At 49.8% G+C, this 23,271-nt stretch overlaps 2 protein-coding genes and 1 long non-coding RNA gene across 13 annotated transcripts in view; 1 reads left to right on the top strand and 2 right to left on the bottom strand.

Annotated features, from left to right (window-relative positions):
- Window positions 1-23: 23 nt before the first annotated feature.
- Window positions 24-12,855, top strand: LOC310885701. Of its 3 annotated transcripts, none has more exons than XR_014574905.1 (2): window positions 24-862; window positions 4,786-12,855. It is a non-coding gene; the product is annotated as an uncharacterized lncRNA (long non-coding RNA). The 3 variants fall into 3 exon arrangements; XR_014574906.1 differs by having other exon boundaries at window positions 99-862; window positions 2,113-12,855; XR_014574907.1 differs by having other exon boundaries at window positions 99-862; window positions 2,133-12,855.
- On the bottom strand, window positions 12,487-17,484 carry SLC35B1 (solute carrier family 35 member B1). Its single transcript, XM_083809329.1, has 9 exons — window positions 17,242-17,484; window positions 16,226-16,329; window positions 15,780-15,910; window positions 15,223-15,253; window positions 14,854-15,011; window positions 14,100-14,226; window positions 13,630-13,736; window positions 13,201-13,354; window positions 12,487-12,855 (listed from the first exon to the last, which is right to left on the bottom strand). The coding sequence occupies exons 1-9, from the start codon at window positions 17,448-17,450 to the stop codon at window positions 12,803-12,805; spliced, it is 1,074 nt and encodes a 357-aa protein (XP_083665455.1). The 5' UTR covers window positions 17,451-17,484; the 3' UTR covers window positions 12,487-12,802.
- Window positions 17,485-17,948: 464 nt separating this feature from the next.
- The window catches only part of FAM117A (family with sequence similarity 117 member A), a 31,537-nt gene continuing 26,214 nt past the window's right edge, over window positions 17,949-23,271 (bottom strand). For 5 of the 9 annotated variants that reach the window (XM_083809327.1, XM_083809326.1, XM_083809325.1 and 2 more), the window contains 6 exons: window positions 22,305-22,469; window positions 21,687-21,800; window positions 21,208-21,342; window positions 20,465-20,684; window positions 19,986-20,106; window positions 17,949-19,491 (listed from right to left, as the gene is read on the bottom strand). In XM_083809327.1, the coding sequence (XP_083665453.1) occupies window positions 19,152-19,491; window positions 19,986-20,106; window positions 20,465-20,684; window positions 21,208-21,342; window positions 21,687-21,800; window positions 22,305-22,469 (1,095 nt within the window). In that variant the 3' untranslated portion in view covers window positions 17,949-19,151. The remainder of the gene's footprint in view (window positions 19,492-19,985; window positions 20,107-20,464; window positions 20,685-21,207; window positions 21,343-21,686; window positions 21,801-22,304; window positions 22,470-23,271) is intronic. The other 4 variants (XM_083809321.1, XM_083809322.1, XM_083809323.1 and 1 more) reach the window with 4 other exon arrangements.

The following is a 23,271-nucleotide window of genomic DNA, read 5'->3' on the forward strand; positions in this document are numbered from 1 at the left end:
GATGCGGGGGGGAGGAGGGGGCGGGGAAAAAGGCGGGAAAGGCGTCGAGCGAGGCGGCGCATGGCGGCAGCCATTCCCTCACGGCCCTGTGAGGAGCTGTGGCTGCCCTCCCCCCCTTCAGCTTCTTCTGGGCTCGCGTTAGGGTTTCAGGGCTGTTTAGCGCTCCGTTTGGTTTTCTTTTATTATTTTAGTGTCCGTTCTTTTTGCTGCTGCAGTGATGCCCGCTTTTGCCCTGCCTTCCTCATTCTTTTGAGGGTTGGGCTTGTTGTTGTTTAGTGAAAATGCACATTATTATTAGTTATTAGTAGTTATTAGTAATTACTAGTTATTATCCTTCAACTAACATAGGGTCGTAGGCCACCACAGCACGTGGGTCAGCGGGGCTTTTGAAGAAAGGCTTCCCCCCCACTGTGTGCGATGGGAATTTCTTGCAAAGGTTTGAGGAAGATTGGTATGGTTTTTCAAGGCAAAGCCTTGATTTAAACCTTTTGAAAAAGGATTATAAAGCAAATCTGTCTTACAGCCGCCATTCAGGGGTTTTAATACAAAGCTTAAAGGAGTACATACAAGGAGGTTACGAAGGAAATTGAGTCAAGCGTTTCACAGTGATAGATGGCAGGAGGGATGTGAAACAGAAGTCAAAAATGGGAGATCTAGACTTGTTATAAAATGAGCTTTCACCGTGATGACAGGCAAGCATTCAAACAGGCTGCCCAGAGAGGCTTCACAGTCTCCATCCTTGGCGTTTTCCAAAGCCTGTTTGGATAAAGCCCTGAGCAACCTTGGCAGATCACGCAGGTGACCCTGCTCTGACAGGAGGCCGGACCAGATGACCTGAAGTTCCTTCCAGCCCAAATCACTGGTAAACCTTTTCTCTTGTATACACGCGTCTTTTCTTGTTTTAATTTGTAATGGCTTGCAACCAGAGGAGGCACAATTTTCAGTGTTAGTAGTCCTTAATTACTTAAACACCTGTACAGGTTTGTCCTGAGCTAGCCATTCTTTCCTGCCTGAGTTTCAGTCTCATGTTGGAGTGAATTAATCCAGTTGCACAAATAAACACCCCTATAACCAAGTTAGCCGGGTATTTATAAGATACTATAGAGCTGAGCTAGAATACAGGATGCTACCAACAATGCAGTAGGAAGTAAATTTAAAAGAGGGTAGGAGACACACATATCTATGTATGTTGGTGGATTTAGCAAAGATAAGCCATGTTCTGTGTTACCTGTCCTGCATACTGATAGTAATGTATTACAACTTCTGAGGCATTTAACACCAGATTGAGAAACTGTAGTTTGTAATGAATATATTCCCACTCTCTTGTTAAAAGCTATGAATATATGTTTACACTCTCCTAAGCATATCCTTCTGCACTGTAGAATAGCAGTCCTTTATCAGAGACTCAGTGGATTTTTATGGGGTAACAACTGATGTGAAAACTGTGAATGAAACTGGAAAGGCATCGTAGTTAATTTTACAATGCATAATACATATAAAACTAAAAATGCACAGTCGTTTTATTCCTTACCTCATTCTCAGATGAAAAATGGAGATTCTCACAGCACGACTGGTCCTATTTACTAGACTTCTACCTTTGTCTACTACTGACTCGGACAATATTGCCCTTCTCATTGCTAACACTTTCTGCAGTGTCCTGGGTTTTCTTGGCAAGCATCTTATCCAAGTCATGACTGATTTTTGGACCCTGCTTCATTTCTTCATTTCACAAACTGCTGCCCGTGGTGAAAAAACAGCAGGTAATGCTGCATTGTAATGAAGAAATGCTATAAAACTGCCTCGTGGGAAGTAGAGAAATGGTCGTACCACTCCTATTCTGGATACACATTTCTCCTAGAAATTTATTTTTGTACCCTTTCCATTTTTTCTGGCTTTTCAGATACCCAACATAAACTCTGCATTTTTACTCATGCACTTATTCTCCTATAGCTGACATGGAGAAGGAAATTAAAAGACAAGTTTTAGAGGAAAAAAAAAAGATCCCCATCACCCCCCGCTGCATTAGAGTGCTTAGGCTGAGGAGTTTTGATACAGCTTGTTGGTGGTGGTTTTTGTTTTTAGAATAAACAGAAATGTCTGCTTTAATTCAAGACTGTCCATGTGTCACATAGCAGGAGGGAAGTCAACCTCTTTCGCAGCTGATGACATTCTTCTGATCAAAGTTCTCGTTCCCTGGAAGTGGAAAATTAAATTGGATATCTGTGAAAATGAAGAACTAATCTCACCTCCTCCATATGAAAAAGTTACCTAGGGTCAGTTCTGTCCTCCTCAGTGGCAGATATCAAATGAAATACTGTCACTTACTCTTCACAAACCCTACCATCTATCTTTAATACAATTCTATATTAAAATTACTGGACAATTCCTAGGTGCAGGTACTGCTTGCACCTTGAAAATTCACATGGGAGCGTGCTGGTGTGTTCTGACATCAATGTGGATGTGGGAGTACCAAATCCTCAAATGCGTTCACTGAGGTTATAATTCCTAGTATCATCTGAATGAAGCAAGACAAGTTGTTTTTTCTGCATGAAGACATCCGGCAAATACTAATATACATATAGGTTTGCAAGTGTTACTTTTGTGTAAACGTAAGTTTGATTTTTATGCAAAGCTGATTAAACTGATGTCCGTAAAAGAGTTGTGTGCAAGAATTTTAAATAGCTCCTGCTTTTTAATATTCACTTCCCCTTTGGTTTTAATTATTTTGTTCCTACGTTTTCCCTTTCAATTTACTAAAAATCTAAAAATGTAATTAGAGAGAGGCTGAACTCAGAGAAAGCTGCCAGCATTTCCACACCATGATTAAATGTATCAGCCATCCCTTTAGTGAGAGACTGAAAAACAGGATTCTCATAATTATCTCCCTGTTATCCAGGAAAGAATCTGCAACACGTACGGCTATGGAGTTATTGAAAATGCAGCACTAATTAAAATCTCATATAGGCTTCTGATGATCAGGAGAGTATGAAAACAGTTATTTAATTATTTCCTGCATTCGCCGTCTTTGTTACAAAAACAAACAAAATCATTCTAAACAAAATCCGTCTCCAATCATTGGGGAGACTTAATGAGGCTTTTATATATGCGACAGTCAAACAAATATTGCAAGTTATTTGATTCACCTCTCCTTATGTCAATGAGAAATCCATAAAGCACGTTTTCTATGTGCAATGCAAAAGGAATGCCGTGGCGTATTCACAAGCAGTAGTGGGATCATTTCTTGGCTTGAGAATGCGTTGTTTGTTTGTTTGTTTAAAATTTAAGACAAAAAGAATCCTGCTATTGCAGACTTTCTATGGTTTCACTGTGAAATAGCAATATTTGTGCCATAGCCATTTGAAAATCTAATAGGTTTTATCCCTCCAGTCTGACTTCTGCTAGGGTATCTCCTCCATCCTCTTGAAAATGTCATGCTCTCACCTAGCCCCGTACAAAGCCAACATTATTATTTATCTTGTCAAAGGAGTCTAAGCTTTGGCACTAGCAGAACACACTAGAGAACAGTAAGTGCTGATATGGTTTGTGATGAAAGGAAAAGCTTCTGAGACACAGGCTTCTTTGAACCAAGTCAGTCTGCGGATTCTCCAGGGAGAGGAAACTGGTGAGCTTTTTCTTCTGCATCCCTTTTCCTCAAAGTTTAATTTGCGACAGAATAGCAAGTACTGAGCTAGATAGAGTCCAGTATTCCAATTTTTCCTTTAAATCAAATAATAATTAAGACATTTTTCAAACTGTTGTACAAATTAACTAACTCCTCAGTATTGCACGGAGTAAGAAAATTAAGTTGAATATTACCTGTCCTCTAAAAAAATTTTAAAAGCGTAGAGAAGTTGAGCGGCTTATTCATACTAAAATAAAATTATTAAAATAATAATAAAAAATGACAAAATTGGGAACCAGGACAACTTTAGAAACTGGTTGCTTCCAGTTTCAAAGCAGAGATGCAGAAGAGTATAGAAATAAGGCGACTTTTAGGCATCCCAGATTAAAAACTATGACTGAAAACAGTCCTTTTGCAACCAACGTATAATAGTACAGGTACCAAAATTCTTCAGGTACCACCCTTTGTGACCTGAAAGGTCAGAACCCTCCAGTAGCTGGTTACGTATTTGTCAGAATTTGCTTTCCTGATGTAAAAATACTGCAAAGGAGTTTAAGTTAGGCATTGTTGCTGTGATTCAGAACGAGTTTTATTTGCGAGAAGACAAACATTGTTTAAAAAGTCTTGACCTCCTTTGGAAAAATTCTGACTTGGGAGATTTTAATTGCAGGGAATCTGTTCATAGTACTATTTTTACACGTATTGGAAAAGTATCAAAGCTAATTTTTTAGAAGAGGAAATTATACTTTAAAATGCACTATTGTGAGAAAGTGACTCCCAAATGTCTTTGAGTTGGTCCTTTGTTTCTCGTTAGAAGCATCTCCTGTCTTCCCTGATGAGCCTGCTCTTGTTTTCAGTGCTGTTTTGCTTTAAGATGCTTTTGATCCTGTATTCATTAAAACCTGATCCTGCTGCTTCCCACCAGCCCTAATGGTCTGTGAAATTATTTTCCTTTCTCTAAGACGCTGTTAACTCTGCTAGCACCTGCAGAGTGGAGGACCTCAGAACATTGTCAAAAGTCCTTCAATTTATTCAAGCCAGCTTTTCTCCACAAACAAAAATTACTCTTCAATGTTATCACAGCAATCTTCCTTAGGAGAGAGGTGGGAATGCAATGGAACAGAGTCTGAAGTTTTTATCACTGCTGCTTTCCCCTTCTGCAGGTACAGAGAGATAATTGAACAAAAGACTTGAAAATCAAGGATAAGATTCACTCCATATAACAGAGCTTGAGAGTATGAATGAGCATAAAGGGCTCAAATCGCTGGAAAAAAAAAAAGAGTGGGGGAGAAAGAAAAAGAAGTGAATCAGCTAAAAAAAAGTAGGCAATAATGAAGAGAAGTGATGGAGTAACGGAAAAATCTAAAACTGCATTTGCAGTCTGGACCTTGCAGGAAATAACAGGTATGGAAAAGCTAGGATTTGTAAGGTACACACAAATTAAGATTTTTTCAATTACTTAGCTATCTACTTACGAATCCTGATGCCATCTTGTTTTATTTACTTTTTATGCTAGTAAAAGAGAGGAGGGCTTTCTAAATTTTTGTTTTCAACCACAATGATAAAGGTTATTATTAATTGTCACTATACACAAATTCTACCAAGTATTGTGTCTTAAACAATGCTCCTCTAGAACATTCTTACAGAGCCGAACAGCTCAATGCAGAGCTAATCACTTCTTTACTTACGCCTTCTCATTAACAAAGTCCTGCAATGACTGTGATGCCATTAATTCACTGCAACCAAAATGGCAGTAAAGAGTATTCAGGTGGTTTAATTTCATTTGAAATTACAGTTATTACATAGATTTTCTTTTTTTTCTGGAAAAGTGATTTCAAAACCAAGCACTCAGAAGCCACGAAGAACAAAAGTAATTTTCTCTCTGTTATATCTTGCTTCTATTGTATATACCTGCATACTGTAGTCTTTAACTGTATGATCACGTTGCCCTTAACCTGATTTCCTAAGGAGACCGTGCTTATCTTGTTTGATGTTCCTATCCTCCTACACCATCCCTCAGCAAATTCTCATTCAGCACTGCCTTTTATTTATTTATTTTTTTACAGGACTGTGCTGTCCCTTACTGTGACTGGTTAAGTCTGTAGATGACGAGATGAAATGTCGCATTCTGTATGGCTTCCCAAGTTTTATGTAACTCACATTTGCTAAAATATTTACCAACTGCAAAATCATGATTTTATTTTTTTTCCTGGGCATTTCAATTATCAGGTAATGGTGTCTTGCTGCTTAGAAATATTAATGAAAGCATGTTAAGCAGTACTCCAGTGATTTTAAGTGGAATATAGACAGAGGGGGGAAAAATCATAGAACTTACCAAATCAGAGAAAATAAAGCTTATGTAGAAACTGTGCACTAATTTAAAGTGCTCAACTTGATAAACTTCAGGCCTCGTTACTCAGGGAAGTTGGTCGTTCAGTTGTGGTCAGTGTGTTGAGATCAGTTTTAGATCTCTCCAGGTGCAGCTGTGAACACTCCCTTTTTGCAAATTTAGCCCAGCTGTTCATACAAAAAATGTAAAACTGCCAGTAATCAGTTACACACTTGAGGTCGGGGGGTTGCCACACAGCTCCTAAAGCAGGAGCAGAATCTGCTCGCCAAGATGGGTATTGTTTCTTAATCGTGAAACCACAATTTTGTTTTTCCTGCCGTGTTCACCGTAAAACTAATTAACAAATTACAGCCTACCACATTCGCTAAATGAGATCTGCCAAGACCTTGGGAGAAAGTCACACTACAGTTCTGAGAACGACTTAAATCAGCGGATGAACTTGCAAATTTGTCTCAAAAGCAGGGCCAGCTCCTCGAAGCTGATGATGAATAGGAGAGGTGATATTTGCCTGGAAAACAGTTTGCATTGTTCTGAGAAGTGATTTTACGAAGTTTAGTTAATGAGTGTCAGGCTATCAAACTGCCAGAGGATGTAAACTCAACTGCTTGCTTTTTCTACTACCACAGAAAATGGAGACAATGATTGCAACTCTTCGAGTGTACGTAACGGTTGAGATTTTATTGCCTTGTAATGTTTAATTTTAGGTGGGAGATAATCCTTTGGAGGACAGATTCTGCTACCAATGGAAAGAGGCTATTACAAATGGGCCTAGCTGCTCTCTATTCATGTTCCAGAGCCACTGCAAAATTCCTTACTGGTGCCTTGTGTAAAAGCCTGCATTTAAAAGGAAAATGAAAACAGCTGATGAAAAGGTGTGGCATGCTAGTCCCACCTGCAGAAGTACAACCTCTACGTACAACCATTACAGAAAGCTTTCCCTGCTGTCCCCAAAATTACATATACCTATTAAAATATTTCACTTCCCACTCCACTTTTCACGTTTTAGTCAAGCAGAAGACTTAGTCTTCATTCCAAGTGATAGAAGGTTTTCATGACTAACCCGTCTGGATTTTAATTTTTTGGGATTCTTTCACATCTGGTCTATGCTCAGAGAACTGCTCTTAGGACTGACTGATGCTGCACATTTGTGCTGCTCTTGGAGTAACTGAGGGCCAAGTAAAGGACCTGACCCTAATGGCAGGGAAAGAAGAAACCCACACATTGCACCTGTCCCCCCGACTCCGACAGCTTTTTGTTGTTGTTTTGGTTGTTTTGTTTTTCTTCTAGCAAAGCTGCTCTGCTAAATGAGTCAGTATTTCAACATGTACCATACAGTGTATGAAAAACGTGTTGTCTTCAGAACACTTTTATTAAACCAGGTTAATTGTTCATAAAAAGTTTTGGAAATGGACCGTTAGCTTCACTAAGAAACTGAATCTCGCTGATTAAGAATATGTAAGAAGTGGCCAGGAGCCTGCGTGCATATGCATATACAAACAGGAGAACAACAGTGCAAGCACCATAGGAGAGCATCAAAAGGAGGGGAAAAAAAATGACTATTTTCACTGCTGATTTAATCCTGCAGCCTTAAACGCAATTCTTGTTTTATTTTTTTCCTTAAAATATTTAAAACTGTTAACACCTCATTGCACAGTGACATCCAGCTGGAGCAGTTTCAGTTTGAGGTAATTATTGTTCTTCCCGCTCTTCAGATGCATCCCACACTCACCGTTGCTGAAATCATTAGTTATGAACTGTAAATCCGAGTGTGAAATTTGGTTATGAGAATATCCATTTCAAATGCACATCCCCTCCCTGCTGCCCTGACAAGCTTTCCACATGCTGAATTGTGACTCTAAAGCTTGCATGTATTTTCCCTGATAGCTGCTATTTTGATTCTCACGTACTTTTCAGTCTGAGAAGTCAGAGAGGAATTCCTGTTTCCTTTGCAAGAGTGTGTGGAGGCCTGCAGGTTAAGCTCACATAATCACCGAATCTTAACTACGTGGCACAGAACGACTCCCCTCTTCTTGAAGAATTACCGTTAGGGTGATGGTTTCTTTTAATGGCATCTCTAAGATTGGTAACTCCTTGATTTCAAAGCAGTACCAATAACTTTGTTCTCTCTTAAACTATTGTCATTTGAGCATGAGCCTTTACTGTCCCGTGACCACCAAATTACCAGCATTAAACAATCATATACACTTCTACAAAATCCATGCACATACACTACCACCTAACTTTCTCTGTATACTCTCTAAACATTTTATATTTTTTAAACATCTGTTGATGCAGTTGCAGAGGGAGCTCATAAAGACAAGGAAGATGAAAGGAAAAGGAAAGCAGCTGCCAAGTTTTCCCCCCTGCGGATGCCACGTCTCAGTTAGCTATGAAATAAAACTTCACCTTTCTTAGCTGATACATCAACGGGTTCCTCCTGGAGGGACAACAGGCACAAACACCGCAGCAATGTAATCTGCTGTTTTTTCTCGGTATGTGCATGACTTCTCATCTCCCTGGAACCACCAAGAACTGACAAGGTTCCTGGGAGAATTCTGGCAGAAATGTTTTCGAAAACATCAACTGTGATGCCCATGGCTGCTGCTGTGCAGGAAGCCAGCTATTTGTGCTGCATGAGGACAAGAGGACATGCAGGTGCCCACACGCTTCTTTATGCATATGCTGCTCGTAATGAAGGGCTGTCCTGCTGAACAGATCGTCTTACAGCTCCTCACAACTTCCCTTCAATCTAGTCTCTGCTGATGGTTAAAAATTAAGCACAATAAAAATGGAGGAAGCCCTTGATTTCTACATTCTATTTTTACTGTAAGCACAAAGACTTTGGAAGTACAATTCTATTGCTAATTAGACAAGGACCATTTTTTGTCGTTTTTCTCGTATTTCTTGAAAATTATTGAAAGAAGAGTTCCCCCTGCTGGTAACTGGCTGAGTCATAAATGGACTCAGGGCTGGGACACTGGACCCACCAGAAAGAAGAGAGGAAGATGGAATGGTTTCACAACTTGCTTGACCTTTGTAGTTTGCACTTGCAGGGCTCTGTCTAAGGCACTTCATAAATTTGTCTCCTACTCAGCTGATTTCCCTTCCTCTTTACTCAGAGAAAGACTGCTCATCTGCTCATGGAGAAGCAAGCCACAAGCACTCCCTTTAGTAACTCCTTGGTAAGTCAGCCCAAACTAAAAAAGTTACAGAACTGGTGTTCAAAGCACCTACCATCCTGGCTGCAAAGGGCGAGGGTTTATACTTAAGATTCTCATTTTGGACAATATTTCACTATCACAATAAAATTTTTCTTTGCTTGCAGTTGGGGAAAGAAAAATAAGTGACAAATCAAGCACACGGGACTAAAAAGAAGTGGGTTTTCGTTTTGAATTGTACTGGATTTGCACCCACCTTATCTCTGGTAAACCGGAGAATATCTAAAAAGCCGAGGCACACACAAACTGAGGTAGCAGAACTGGTGATGCCCAGACTGCTGGCAGAGAACTTGGGTGCTGTGCTTCAATCCTTGAAACCACTGAACTGCTTCTAGATGCACAGGCTGCCACAAAACACTTCCTTCTTCCAATAAACAAAATATAACTGGACAGCAACAATTACGTTTAAGATTTGTTTGCACAGCTGTACCCTAGATGTTATGCAGTATCCAGGAAAATTAAAGTAAGCTCTGTCGATGCTTTGCAGATTACTAATCTCTGTATTAAAGACAGAAAGCCTTTTCTGACACTTCAACAGAAATTCAAGCATTCTGATTGAATCTCTGCCTTCTGCCCTCTGGTTGAAGATACTTACATTGTTTATAGAAAAAAAAAAAAGAACAAAGCCAAAAAACCCACCCTATTAAGAGATAATTCCTCTGCAACAGGTGCCTCCAAGAAGAGCTAACATTTCTAATAGGAAAATGTAGCGCAGGGTGAAAAGTTTAATGGACCCTAACCCAGTTCCTTTGGAGTTTTACCTGTCTTTACCTAGAGACAGCTGAACTCAAGCAACCAAAAGCCACCAGCGGGCAGGCTTCTGAGAACGTGGTAACCAGTCTGTCACTGGGGAGAGCTATTACAGCAGTCCTCCTGGCAGCTCAGAGCTGGAGACCTGTTTTGTGGCAGTGTTGTTAAAACCATCCAAGAAGAAAAGCCAGTGCTGATTTGAAAATAGCTTCCTGAATTGCTTTTGTAGCCTCCTCTGGGATCTCGCAGTACACGAGTCTGGAGCAGAGACAGCGAGAGAGCTGTCCAAGGAAATCCGAAGGGTTCAGACTGGAGGTAGGTACAAGAGCTGCCTTTGTTTCGGAATTTCTTATTGACTTAAGATTTGGAGGTGCAGCAAGAACCAAGCTGGAGCCATACCAGGAACAGGCTTTAGAGCTAAATTGGGTCAAGGCAGCTTCAGAAATCAGGAGAGAGAAAATCTCCTTTATTTTCTTTCTTCTTGGCAGACTGATCTTTAAATCTGTGCTCTGAATACAGACAAGTTGAAGATACTGGTAAAGACAAATCTTGGCTCAGAAAATAGGCCCTAGAAAGCTCGCAGCTTTTTTCTTTCTGCGGGTCCTCCAGGCTGCTGCAGTGCAGGGAAGGGGACAGATCTGTGCGTTTGACCAAAACATCCCTTAAGCCTACGGTAGCTTCTTTTCAATGGTTAAGGAAACAACTAGCAACACAAACACTGGGTTCTTTATTTTTGTTTAAAGACGCTGTCTGTCCTAAAGCTACACTTAAGACCTGGGGCAAGAGGGGGAAAATAGCGCAGGAAGAGCAGTCTTCCTAGCCCAGAACTAGCTTGGAAGTTACCTCCTCCTGCCCAGTCCTCAAGAGGCAACTTGGCTTGGGATGCTGTAAAGAAAGATCACTGATAACAGAAAAAGGCTGCTGCGATCTCAGTCCCTCAATTTCTGATCATCCACTTTCTTTAGAGCTTTGGGCACTAAAGAATTACTGCTAACAAGCAAGTCTACTTCTGTGGAATCAAACCAGAATGAATCCATTTTATTTGGAGCGTGTGCTCTAGAGCAAAGCTGCGGTTTGGAACAGCCGTGACTTAACGGATGGTATTTCTGAACAGAGTTTTCGTGATGATCACACGGAGGTAGATGGCTGGGGGAGTGATTTATAGTGCGTTTTTCAGGTGTTTGCATTTGCACAGCGACAGGGGATCTATTCCTACGTTAATTCAACAGGAGGTAAAACAAGTCTGTAAAACTAACAGAATATTTCTGCTGATTTTGGTTACTGAGTTTGAGAATTGGTTAAATTTAAGATACACCCCTCTATCCCACCAAGTCCTACAAACAGAAAAGAAGATGGTTTTATGATTAAGACACGGGAGACAGTTAATTCCTATCTATGACACAGCGTTCGTGAACAAGGCATTCAATTTCTCTGCTCCCTTTTATAAAATGTAAATAGCATTCATTACCTTAGAAATACTGTGAAGGACAAATCTTCAGGGAAGCTGGAATCTTCGTACAGTAGCAGATGCCAGCACATGGTGTTCATCAGGCAGTACGCATGGACTTAAGCCACGGAAGCTTTTACTTCAGGATTCTCTACTACTGAGAACATGTTTGTTTGCTACTTATCACTTGACCTTTAAGGCAATGCAAGTTAATAAAGAGGTGAAGGTGACAGAGTAAAACCCTTTAATATCCTCGGGTTTAATTTCGCAAGAAACGTGCTGTTTGCGTAGAGCTATAGGATAGCAAGACGGATTAAATGAAAACCAAATTTGATGCCAAAAAAGTTGTAAGAAACACTGAATGGGCAAGGACAGCAGGGGCTAGAAAAGGAGCCTTACAACAGCCGCTCAGGAAAGAGATCAAGATCCCATCTGGAGGGGCAAAAGGCCAAAGCCACCGAACAGATGGAGACCAAGCGACAGCTGGTAGAAACGTGCTTTCATGTGTAAAGTTCGTTCTTTGGAGAATTTTGCTCTCCAACTCTGAAGGCATCATTATGATAACAACTCCTCCCCCTACGACACCGGGGACCTAGCCTGTGCTCAGGAGCGGGTGTTCGCAAGCTCACCGTGATGGTGGTTAATTAACAAGGGTCCTTTCAACATTTTGAAGCCGTTGTCGCACAACCTTGGCATGGTTTGAGCAGCAGAGGGTCCTGTTCCTTCATCAGCAGGGGGGGATGAAAAGAATTAATTTCAGCCCCAGCGGTTAAACGGGTTTCCTGTAAACTTTTACGTACGCCAAGAGTTGCTTCTGTTTTAGAAGGGCTCGGATAAAGAATGTAATGCAACTCGATGTTTACACATATTCTGTTAATGGAAGAATGTCTGGCTGCTCCAACAATGCAATTATGAAAAAAAAAATCATACGATCAGAAGAGGGGCTTCTCTTCTACACAGGCATTTAATCCAGGGATCTTTCCAGGCTGCACCAAAGAGCTAACGTAATTCTAAGACCACCTCTCTCCTCGGAGAGAGGTGTGCTCTTCATCCCCAAGGTCAGCCTATGGTACTGAAATTAAAGTTCCGGAAAAGTGGCCATTGTCTCCTTTTCTTTAATAAAGATATGGATTTGTTTTTTCCTGTTAAGGCAAGAATTTCATCCTGCTGCTAGGATCTAGTAATGCAGCTTTGATTACAGAAAAAAAAAAAAAAAGTTTCATTACAGTTAAAACTGAAGTATTACACTTAAAGACAATTCAAAATTAAAAAACTAAAACAAACAAACAAAAAAAATCCAAAAATCCAAACATTCCCCTTCTAATTACCTATCCTGAGTCCAGTTTCATAACAGATTTTGAGGTACAAGACAATAAATTAAAAGTTCATTCCAACTGCAGAGATCAACCATCTCCTCAATGTGACGTCTTCTTTACTCCCTTTCCAAATTTGGCATCAAGTCCAAGGCCTGCAAAGGGAAAATAATTCATGTGCATGGCAAATTTCTTGACATCCTTTAAACAAATGTTACACGAGGAGCTACATGAAAAATCAGCTCCACAGCACCAACTTCCTAACGGTCACTTAGTGGCAGGGACTCATCAGGTGTGGGGGGAAAAAAAAAAAGACTAAACAGATCTGTCAGAAATCATCCCCTCTTTTCCTGCTCTCCGACTAGCACGTTTTCCACCAGCAGGCTTCAATACCATTACATTTTTTGACCAGCACCTTTTGTTAGCTCTCCCCTCGCTGCATGTTCTCTCTATTTAAGTTAACAGAGGACAGACTTCGGATGTTTGCCTTCCAGACTTACCCAAGAACACCAGGACCGTCCCCACCCATTGCATTGTACTGATGGGATTGGCAAAGAGAATGACAGATGCTAAAATGGTGAAGAACTTGCGCGTTGTGGTGATGATGGAACAAGTCAGGGGTCCAAAGTACACCACAGTCATGAAAATAAAACTCTGTAAAAACAAAGAGATGCCTTTTGTCACTCTGGCTGGAAAAAATACAACACAGACCACAATTTCAGATGAAAAGCCACAGAGAGCCAGAGCCAAGAGAAAATATTTCAACTCCTGCTTGCTTGCATATAACCCTAAACCAATTTTATTCCGAAGGCAGCCTGTTTGGAAAGTAAGCAATAACCACAGCAACAAAAAGCGAGGCAACCTTACTCTGCCATCTCCCAGCTGCGCAAACAAACCCAGTGAAGGCTGCAGAAGGGAAGCGCATTTACCTGACCCAGTGCACTTGTCAGGCCAAACAGCAGGATATTGTAAATGATGCTGGGGTAGCGCTCAGTAAAACTCAAGAACTCCCAGAGCTCTCCGGTGAACAGAATCCCTGCAAGAAAGATCAAGATGAGAAGAATGAATTATTAGCCCAGAGACAGCCCAAGCAGCCACTGCCTGCAAAGCATAATTTCGGCTTATATTCAAAACCCAGCAGGAGCCAGCTGCAGGGAGGACTTTTCAGAAGTGAAAGTTCTGGGGAGATGACCCGCGCGTGAGGCGCTGTCCTCTAGCGGGCATTAGAAGAGCTGCAGTGAACGCCCAGACGCTGATTTAACACACAAACAAAAACTAGAGGTGTTTTGCAAAACGGGCTCTAGCCCCCTTCCGGAGCAGGACGCGGCGTCCCTTCCCCCGGGGTGTCCCGGAGCGCCCCGTGGACGCGTGGCTGTGCTTTGTCCGGGGCGTTCCTCACCAGCTCCCAGGAACAGGGTGGACCACAGGTTCACGTTCAGCATCATGTGATTGGAACCCGTTTGGTAGTGAGCTCTCATGTGGTCCTGCGACACCCCCGTCAGCCCGTCCAAGGTCAGCGACAGCAGCTGAGAAAAGAATCACAGAATCGTCTAGGTTGGAAGAGACCTCCAAGATCACCCAGTCCAACATCTGCCCTAACGCTAACAAGTCCTACACTAAACCATATCACTAAGGGCTACATCTAAACGTCTTTTAAAGACCTCCAGGGATGGTGACTCAACCACCTCCCTGGGCAGCCCATCCCAATGCCTAACAACCCTTTCAGTAAAGAAGTTCTTCCTAACATCCAACCTAAACCTCCCCTGGCACAACTTTAGCCCATTCCCCCTCGTCCTGTCACCAGGAGACGGGGAGATGAGCAAAGCAAAGCAAACCTTCTATATGGGGAACACCTTCAGCACCCCCTTTTTTTTTTTAAGGCATCCCAATCACTTATTAAATACCAATTCCGTGGCCTCAAAACATGTGCAAAGAAGGCCGTGCGTGTACTCATGCGTGGATCTCACGCCACAGTTTTAGAGCGCACCCTCCAAACTCAGCGAGGGGTCAGCCCCATGGAATTGCTCTCACACCAGCTTTAGGGCATGCCTGCTGCACGCAGAACGGGGCAGGATCCGCACTGTAACTGCTCGTTCCTCCTCGGACCTGCCACAGCACGGCCTCGGGGTTGTTTGTACTCTGGCAGTACTCACCAGCAGGAGCTCTCCGTAGCCAAAGATGTGGTCATCGCCTCCAGCCCCCTTTTTGGGTTTATACATAAACAGGGCCACGCCTGTGACTATCAGGAGGACGCAGAGGTACTTGGCCAGAGGATACTTCTTCCGCAGCAAAGTCACTCCTAAAAGCATGACTGCAAGGAAGCAAAATCACAAACTGCTCCCAAAACCCTCTCATGGGAATTGAATTTTAACACAACAACGGAGAGATAGAACACCGCTTGCCCTTCTGGCAACGCAGCAGACAGAAAAGGACGCTCTGTTTTTACAGCTGAGCTCCTCGGACTAGTTGAGGGCACGAGAAATCTACACGAATGTACACAAACAAGCGTTAAATTTGCTTACCTGGAATGGGCTTACAGGATTTGCCCAGGACCTAGAAAAGAAAGAACAGATAAACCATCTGCACGCCCATCGCCTGCCTGCAACAAAAGCAATCGCGGCAACACGAGGTGACCACCCTGACACAGAGCACCCAGAGCCTTAAAAAGAACAACGAAACCCCGACCCCCAAGCAACGGTTAAATTAACGGCACAAGTTCCGGAAACTGTCTCAAGCCCTCAAACGTTACCGCCACCTCCCAGCTAACAAACTCCACGTTTTCTACAAATCGTTCTCCCCTCCTGGATCAGCCCGAGCTCTCTCAGCACCTCCCTACACCAAGCAGCGCTGCCTGGAACAGAGCGAGACAGTCCTGGGATGTGAGCTGCGAGAAACGGAGCGTCAAAAAGCCACCCAAAAGCTCCCTCCGTGACATTTCCCCTCCCAGCTGCTCTTTGGGGCGGTCGCTTCCTCAGCCTGGGGGCCGGTTCTGGGCCACCCCAAGCTCTGGGGGGTAATCGTGACAAGATGCCCCCATTTCACACCTCCTCCTCGTCCCCCAGAGCCTGCCCCGCGTCACCTGAGTCGGGTAGTTGACAAACTGCAGGGCCGAGTTGCTGGAAACCATCGCGCCCAGATAGGAGAGCGAGCAAGCGGCGTAGAGCCAGCTCTGCGTCCGGTCCACTTTGACGGAGTTGAAAAAACGGATCACTGGAAGGGAGAGGGGGAGGAGGAGGAGGAGGGGGAGGAATGTCAGAAGAGCTGCGAGCAGCCCCCAGCAGCTGGAAGCATTTTAAAGGTGCCAGAGACGCACGAGGGGCAGCCGACCCTGACCGTGCCAGAGCACAGAGGGCCCCCACCCCACCCCATCCCATCCCCATCCCCATCCCCATCCACCCCAAAAAGCCCGCGTTAACCCAGCCGAGCAGCTCGCAGCCGGGCTCACGGCCCGAGGGAGCCCCGCACGCCCCGACCCGGACCCGCGGCTTCCCCGAGCGCATCCCGCTGCCCCCAGGCCCGACTCACGGAGCTTGGCGAAGGCGGCGTTGATCACGCACTGGATGAACACCAGGCTCAGGGCGTACGTGAACCTCTCCTGCTGGGCGCCCTCGCCGTACCTGCCCCGGGTGCTGCAGGACGGGACGCGGTGAGGTGGTGGCGGGCGCCCCCAGCCTGGAACGGCCCCGCGGGACGTGGCCAAGGGACCCCCCCGGGGCCGAGAAACGCCCCCGGGGCCGGGAAAACCAGGGCCGGGCCCCCCTCCCCACCCCTAAGACCGGGAACCGCAGGGCCTGGAGCCCCCCCCAGGCCACGGCCCCCGCCCAGGCCCGAAGACCCCTCTCTCCCCCGGGACCTCCCTTCCCCCGCGGCCGGAATTCCCTTCCCCGGTCCCGAGACAACCCCCCCGTATCCCTCGGGACCAGGACCCCCACAGCTGAGAACCCCCGGGGCCAGGACACCCCCGAGATCGGGACCCCCCTGGGACCGGACCCCCCCACCCCGCCTCGGGGCCGGGACCTTCCCCGGGCCCGAGACCCCCTGCCGGGGGCCAAGACCTCCAGAGCCGGGACCCCCCCGCTCAGGCCCGAGACCCCCAAGGTCGGGGTCCCCCCCGGGACCGGGACCTTCCCCGGCTCTGAGACCCCCTCCCGGAGCCAAGACCTCCAGAGCCGGGACCCTCCCCGCTCAGGCCCAAGACCCCCCAAGATCGGGACACCCCCCGCCTCCGGAGCCATGACCGGGGCCAGGACCGGGACCCCCCCGGCTCCAAGCTCCCCCCGGTGCCGGGGACATTCAGGGCCAGGCCCCCCTCCCTCAGGCCCGAGACCCCCAGGGTCGAGACCCCCCCCAGACCGGGACCGGGACCGGGACCGGGACCGGGACTTTTCCCGCTTCCGAGCCCCCTCCCGGGGCCAGGGAGCTCCGGGGCCGGGCCCCCCTCCCCCGGCCCCACAGACCCCCAGGGTCGGGACCGCCCCCCCGGGACCGGGACCCCCCCGCCTCCGAGCCCCCCTCCCCGGTGCCCCCCCCCCCCCGCTGACATGCTCTCCTGCAGGATGCCGTAGTAGAAGTAGCAGGCGAAGACCCCCAGGAAGCAGACGGGCAGCCGGAGGCGCTCGGGCAGCGCGGGGCCGCCCGCGGACGCTCCCATGGCGGTGCCGGTGCCAGGGGGGCCGCTCAGCGCCGGGCCCAGCTCCAGCGCCACATCCCGCAGCGCGCCCGGCGGCGGCGGCGGAGCGGGCGCCCTCATAGGCCCGGCCCGCGCCCGCCCGCCGCCGAGGACCCGCCCGGCTCGGCCGCGCCTGCCCGCCGCGCTGCCGGTCCCGCCGGGGGGGAGGAGGGAAGGGAAGGGCGGCGGAAAGCGAGCGGGGTCAGCTCCGGGGGGAGCTCCGAAGATTCCGAGCCCCGCACCGGGGCCGCGGCCGCCGCCGTCGGGGCACGGGGAGGGCAGCGGGGAGCCCCCGGGGACAGGCGGCGCGGCGGGCAGCCCCCGCTCGGGGGCCTTCAGCGAGCGCGGCCCCGGCGGTGACGCCGCCAGATGTGGAGCGCGGGGATTGGCCGCAAGGCCGGGGGGCGGGGCCCGCTCGGCGTTGCCGCGGTCGCCTGAGAGACTCGAGCGGGGGCTGCGCATGCGCGGCAGGGGGGCTCAGCGCGCTCCCCCCTCCCCTCCCCAAAACGGGCCGGGGGTGGGGGCGGCTCCGAGCCCGAAACTTCGAAAAGAAAAGAGGAGCCGGGGCTGCCCGAAATCCTTTATTTTTATTTATTGTTTTCTCCTTTTTAGAATTGGCAGCGCCAGCGTCTGCAACGCAAACCCGAGCTGCAGCCAGCGCCCGACGCCAGGCTCCTCCTCGGGGCTCCCGGCACAAAACACAAACGGCTGCGGAAAGAGCCAAAAAGAGTCAGAACGGGTCAAAACAGCGCCGGCTTCGGGAGGAACCGGGAACGGGCACGGGAGGGGCGGCCTCGCTGCAGCCCCGAGCCCCCCGGCACCCCCACCACACCCCACACCCTCACACTGCTGAGGCTCCGGGAGCGGGGTCCCCATGGCGTGGGGGGGTCCTGACCCCACCCGGGCCCGTGGCTGGTGAGCAGCAAGGGTTTGTGCCCACCCCCCCCCGGACACTGCTGGTTCTTGCTTCCATCCCCTCTTCCCGCAGCGCCAAGACCCCACAACCACCTCTGCCCCCCCGCAGGAGGGCCAGGGGACACAACCCCAGGGCAGCAACACATCCCCTTCCCCCCCGTAAGGCAATTTTCCCCAGCACAGCCCCGCCGGGAGGCAGCGTTCAGGCACCTGCACCCTTCCCTTCCGGCACAGTTTTTCCTCGAGGCTCCTTAAAGCTTCTTCCCTTTACCCCTTCGGGCTCGTTTCACGGGGTGAAGGGAACCAGGGAGGCAGGGGCAGGGATGCGCCGCTCTCCAGCGCTCCCTGCAGCACGCGAGGAGCCAATGGGCTTGCGCAGGCGAGCATCAGCTCCTGCTCCCCACGTCCGGGGGCAGCCGCCCTCCGAGCCCCTTCTCCCCCCTTCCCCCTCTGCAGGGTTCAGCAGGTGGCAGCCGGCCGCGGCGGGGGGAGTAGTGCCGGGAGGCTTCACCTGAATCCTCCCCAGCTTGGCTGCATTGGGAGCCCAGGGAGCACGGGTCTGCCTCTGCCAGGCGCTGCTCTTCACCGGCGGAACAATCACGCAGTAAAACGACGACAATTCAACGCAGGAAAGTGCTTCGAACGGGGGAGGCTTGGAGAAACGAGCCCCTCTCGCAGCGAGGAGGCCCGTGGCGCGCGGTACTTCGCAGTTCCTACCGTCCTCGGAGGAAGCCCGCTGTGGTTTCTCAATCCCGGGGCCACCTCGTGGCTCTCAAGTCCCACCTTCAAGGCACTTTGTCTCCACAGGCTGGCCGAGGCGCACGGAGGAGCCAGAGCTGCTGCCGCTGGCTTACCTTCCCCTGGGCTTCACACCACCAGGGAGCTGTGGAAGACGACGCTCTCCTCCGGCTGGCCGCGCTTCCAGTGTTCGTAATTCAGCGCGGGCGCCTTGGAGACATCGCTGAAGCCGTCGACCGCAGCGTCCTTCCGCACCCCGAGGAACGGGGAGGGGGCCGTGGGCTGGCAGGGTGCAAAGGGGCCCGCGCCAGGGCTGGAAGATGCCGGGAAGCCCCTGAAGAGGAAGCCCACGTTGGGGAAGAGAGGCTTCACCAGGCTGACGGGGCAGAAGGCAGAGCCGGTGGGGTTGAAGTGCACTTTGTTCTTATCCGGGCAGGAAGGCTGGAAGCTCTGCTCGGGGCCGGGGGAGCTGAGGGAGGAACGGGATGCGATCAGGAACGGGATCCCCGGAGCAGCGAGCTGCCCGCGGCTGCAGGGAACGCACCTGGAACCGCGAGCTCTTCAAAGAGCTGACTAAAACCTCAGTTGTCTGTGCTGTGAGGACTGCTGCTCATGCACAGAGCGGCACCAAAAGCCCGTTTTGTCCCGAAAGCACGGTTATTTCTAGGTGAGCCGCCTCAAGAGGCTGTGCCGAGAACAAACCGCTGGCCAGGAAGGGCACGGAATCTCAAGATCCCCCCGAGTGTCTCGGGGTTGGCGATTCCGCTTCCAGCTCCTCCGCCAGGAGCTGAGCAGCCACGGTTTTGTTGGGCAAATGTTTTCTTAGAGACCATTTCCCACTTTTAGCACAGGGCAGGGGGTGACAGTGGCAGCCCCAGAAGCCCCAGCTGCCCCCGCCCCAGCATCCTGCCCCAGCAGCAGCCTCACGCGAGCTCCCTGCTGCCCACAGCTCCTCATACTCACGAGGCTTCTTCAAAGGCACGGACTTTCTCGCATCCCTCGGGAGGTTCCCGTTTAAACATGTAGCTGTGGTTGGGCCGAGGAGAAGAAGCAAAGGCCAGGACTGGAGACGGGCTGCCCTCCTCTAGCAGGGAAGAAGAAATGCTTTTTGGAGACATTTTTCAAAGAATCCAGCAGCAGTTTAAGCCAACCCCAGGCATGCTCTTCTAAACCCCGTGCCTGTCGGCTACAACCATACCCTAAAGCTGCAGCGTTTTATCCGTGGGGTTCTCAGCTCACACCCTCCACCCCGTACAGGATACCACCCACTTGGAGGGCAATGGCTTGAGCTTTCCAGGCCCTCTGCTCTTCAAACCGGCTGAGACCCGCTCCCATCTCACGTGCAGAGACCAAGCTGGAGCCACAGCAGCGCGGCTACCACGACGCAGGCCCCTTTTGCCCCCCCCCCCCGACGTGCCAGCCCCTGGACTTTCGGCACTTACCTTTCTCCTTTGGATCTGGCTGCACCTCATCCGCAGCAGAGAGCTCTTCCGCCGCCAGCCTCCCCGGTGTGTGCGGAGAAAGGCGGAGAGGCACAGAAGGGGAAGGAGAAAGCGAGAGGCTGCTGCAGCTGCCGCTGCTGGGCTCCAGAGTCAGGGCTGCGTCTCCAGAGCCTCTCCGGGCAGGCGCTGGTGCCCTGTGGCCATCTGGGACATCCAAAATCTAGGGAAGAAACAAAGCCTCAGCAGAGCAAGAAACCCTTTCAGCAGCGGAAAGGTGCAGCAGGAGCTGCAGCCACAGGTAGCAGCTGCTTGGGGTGCTGGAGCCCGACAGAGGGACAGCTTCCACCTCAGGGAGCGAGGCAGCCGTCGGCAAAGCAGCAGGACAGAGACCCTTCGTAACATGCTTAAGGGCTCACAAGCTGTCTGGGGTCCCCTCCCACCCCCGCACAGCACAAAACAGCCTCCGGATGCCAGCCTGCGACAGCACCTTGATGCTGTCAGCGAGGCGCCATCTACTCCAAGATAACCGCTGGCTCATCTCTCGTAGCACCAGCGAGTTTTTAAGAGGGAAGCCAGCAGCCGCTTGGCACAACTCAGACATTTACACGCCTAGAACAAAACGAAGCCAGACACAGAGCCTGTCCCCACGGCCAAGAAACAGATACAGGCAGCGAGTGTCCGTGGAGGAAAGGATTTCGGAGACCACCCAGGAGATTCAGGGCAATCTCGTGACCTTCACTCACCCTCAAAAGCTCTTCATCTCCCTGTTCCTTCACAAACACCTCCTCCAGTTCCTGGTTTAGCCCTTCCAGGCTCCTATGCAAGCAGGGGCTGAGCCTCAGAATAGCAGATGAAGAAAGGAAGCCTGAAGGAGAGTCCTGCAACGACCCAGAGTCAGAGACATTAGTTGCATCTGCACAAACTGAACTGTTTCCCAGTTCCATCCTGTTCCACAGCACTGCAGTGCTCAGCCAGAGCCCTCCAGGCAGCTGCCCAGAGAGGACTGACAGAAGAGCCGTGTAAACTCACTAACTGCAGATCAAAGCACGGGGACACGTTGAAGAGGTGGGGGAAGAAGAGGAGGAAAAAAAAAATAAATTTCTCCTTTCTCAGAAACCAGAGTAAAATTCTGAGAAGGGTTTGGACGCCTGCCAGCAGGAGCGCGCTCTCCGCCTCGCCAGGACGCACCGTGACAGCAGAGCAGAGGGAGACGTGGACGTACCCTGAGTGATCCGAGGACAGCGTGGTCCCCCTGCAGCGGGGAGCTCTTCTCCTTTTCTTTGCCACTTCTGCCATTTAGCTTTGTTCGCTGGAGCTGTTGCTTCAGTTTGGCAATCTAGCAAACAAAGTTTCAGCTACAGAACCAGGCAAGCCAACGCACCTCCACCAAAAAGGGTCGTGCCTCGTCTCTCTCCTCCCCCTCTCCTTCAACCCTCGAGGAAGTGCCAAAACTGAGCCAGCTTCAATCACGCCACGAGCGGCTCTGGCCACCTCCCAGGGGACGGAGCAGGAGCACGTGCAAGGCCTCGTCACCGACTCCCCCCTGTGCTGTGCCCGGTGCCGTCCCGCTGGTGGAGCTGGGTTATCCTCCACCTGCGGGGCAAGACCCCTCGCACACCGCGCCACCTCCGAGCAACGCACTGAGCTTCCTTTCCTACAGCTGCCTGCAAGGTCGGCCTCTCGTCGCATCACAGAGCGTTAGCGATGAGAACAGGGGCTGACGTCTCACCTCCAGCAGGATAACCCTGTCCTCCCACTGCCCTCCCACGCAAGCAGGAGCCTCCTGTACGTTAAGGACTAACGCAGATCTTGCTGAAGCGTTGGGAGCGGTCTCTGTTACCTCTCTGCGGTGATCTGTGCTACCCCAAGAAGCAGAACGCTTGTGCGAACTGGAGCTGGCTTTCCCCACTTCCGCGTCATGCCAGGACACCGGAGTCTGAAGCGAGGAGAAACATTGCTGAGAACAATCACGACATTGACTGCGCTGGACACTTGTGGTAGAGTCCTAGAGAACGAAAGTCATCAACTGCTGCCCCTTCACAGCCCTGCTCCAGCCTTCCCCCGTTAATACCCGGGCGTTCGCCAAAACCTCGGCATTTTGACCCGACGCGTGCCTGTTGGGAACCTGGACCTCACAGACCTCCGGGGGAGAGACCTGCCCAGCAGTCTGCGGCTTCAGCACCGCAAATACCTGGCGAGATAAAGCTCACCAAGCCGTCGCCCCGGAGGAACAACCACAACCGCCCCGCGCACCGCTCTGATGCCCCACGACGTTGGGTTTCAGGCACTCGCCGCACGAGGCAGCGTTACCCAGAGGAAAAGCCTCACCCAACGGTGAGAACGCACCGACCGCTCGCTTCGGAGACCTCCGGCTCCCACAGCAGAGTTTGGAGGCGTAACCAAAGCCAGAGGTCGGCCTGCAGGCTCGCTGGGAGAGCCCGGCTGCGGGGCTGGCAGCTCGCAGCCGCCTCTCTCCGCGTGCAGGAACAGCCCCGGCAGCACGTTGCGCGGCTCTTTTCCAAGCAGCTCCATTTTGAACCTCAGTGGAAACCGGGCCGTTCATCTGATCGGCGAAGGGTGTGAACTTCCTTCCAGTGAACTCAGCCCTTGCAGCGCAGCCTCCGGGACCAGAATGGTCCCAAGGCGCAGCGCTTTCAAGACCGACCATCATTTTTTCCTCAACACGCTCGGTGCTTCACGCAACGTTCACCCCGCGTCACTGCCGCCTGCCATTTCTGGGGGAGGCTTTGGACAACGCTTCCCTCCTGCGGCCGCGGCGAGAGGCTGCCAGGAGGTGCAAGGGCCTG

The sequence above is a fragment of the Anser anser genome, assembly GCF_964211835.1.
Source record: "Anser anser genome assembly, chromosome: 23".
NCBI lineage: Eukaryota > Metazoa > Chordata > Aves > Anseriformes > Anatidae > Anser > Anser anser.

Excerpts from the sequence above, each read along its gene's own strand:
- SLC35B1 (XM_083809329.1), bottom strand. The coding sequence starts at position 17,450 with ATGAGGGCGCCCGCTCCGCCGCCGCCGCCGGGCGCGCTGCGGGATGTG. Across the intron at positions 15,911-16,225 it reads CGCCGCCTTCGCCAAGCTCC|TGATCCGTTTTTTCAACTCC; the intron begins GTGAGTCGGGCC and ends TCTCCCTTCCAG. Across the intron at positions 13,355-13,629 it reads TGACAAGTGCACTGGGTCAG|AGTTTTATTTTCATGACTGT; the intron begins GTAAATGCGCTT and ends TTGTTTTTACAG.